The sequence below is a fragment of the Aplysia californica genome, unplaced genomic scaffold (assembly GCF_000002075.1).
Source record: "Aplysia californica isolate F4 #8 unplaced genomic scaffold, AplCal3.0 scaffold00207, whole genome shotgun sequence".
Taxonomy (NCBI): Eukaryota; Metazoa; Mollusca; class Gastropoda; order Aplysiida; family Aplysiidae; genus Aplysia; species Aplysia californica.
This window is the reverse complement of record NW_004797477.1, coordinates 499402-500743: the sequence shown is the minus strand read 5'-3', so window position 1 is coordinate 500743 and position 1342 is coordinate 499402. Positions and strand designations below refer to the sequence as shown.

General features: G+C 40.9%; 1 protein-coding gene across 1 annotated transcript in view; it reads right to left on the bottom strand.

Moving 5' to 3' along the window:
* Positions 1-1139, bottom strand: part of LOC101852854 (endoglucanase A) — an 11790-nt gene extending 10651 nt beyond the window's left edge. The window contains exon 1 of the mRNA XM_013083043.2: positions 1079-1139. Within this exon, the coding sequence (XP_012938497.1) occupies positions 1079-1139 (61 nt within the window). The remainder of the gene's footprint in view (positions 1-1078) is intronic.
* Positions 1140-1342: the final 203 nt, after the last annotated feature.

The following is a 1342-nucleotide window of genomic DNA, read 5'->3' as shown; positions in this document are numbered from 1 at the left end:
CCCCGAAAGAAGCGAGCCAAGTGGGACATTCGTGTAAAGTGCCTTTCCAAAGGACACAACGTCGGACCGAGCTGAGGCTCGAACCCCGAACCTGCAGTCTCACAATTCTGAGTTTGGAAGGTTTAGGTCCCTGAGGACCAGGACAAAAATAGCAGAAGACTGCACACTGTCGGTGACGTCGGTGGTAGAGAGGTTAGGCTCTTCAACTCTTAACCGTATGGTCGAGGTTTCTAAGGAAGGGAGAAATCGGACGTTGTGTCTTCAGGATTGCTTTTTAAACCAATTATTTTTTCATTAATTAATAACGGGGGGGGGGGGGGGATAAGAACTCGGCTTACAGACTGTGAAAGATTTTGTCAGTTTGTAAGTGTTTTGGCCCACATCATGCCCAGCAAGTTTCTGAGTTGTGGTCTCTTGGTCTTCAGGGGTAATAATAGTTGTTGTATAGCGCATAGAGCAAGTTGTAGAGCTTAGAAATACCTTATGTTATTATGGTTGTATTATTATCAGATTAATTATAATGATAATTAAACAGTTATCATTATTATTATTTGTATTATTATTATTATTATTATTATTATTATTATTATTATTATTATTATTATTGTTATTTTTTATATTATTGTTATTAGTTTTATTATAACTATCATTGTGACATAATGGTCAATGGTGTAGGACAATTAGGTCAAACCAGCGGTCAAGATTCAAGGCATTATTAGAAAAAACTAACACAGCAAACAAGGCGGTGAGAAACTCCCAACAGCTGATTGATTGGAGAGAAGCAGCAAACCACACCTGAGCACCCGTCAACCGCCCTGTTTTTCTTGCACGAACAAACATACAGTCATTCTCCGTGATTAGATCTAGTTGGCGGGTGCTCTGCTGTGGTTTGCTCCTTCATTCCTATCAAATGTCTATTGTTCTTATCTCTTCTCTTTTATCATTGTTTGCTACTCTTTTGTAACATTTCTTTTGTAACACTTCTAATCTTCCTCACTTATATGACCTAACTGTGTTGCAAGTGCCGTGAAACTCTTCCAAAAACTAGCATTCCTCACAAACTGCACACTAGACTCACCAGCGGCCAAGCCTGGGGCTCCAACAAGGAGGAGAACGGACAGCAGACACAGCGAAGTCATTCTGAAACGGAAAAGTTGTTGGTGGGTATTTTTTTTCAAATGTCCCATCGAAATATAACACTGTGGCTACTTAAAACGACACGAGACCACTGCGGCAGGGGTGCTTGAAGGAAGGATGCTGGGACAGGAGAGCCAGGAGTAGACAAAGAGTAACATGGATGGACAACATTAAAACGTAGGCAGGCCTGGGTATAGCAGAAATG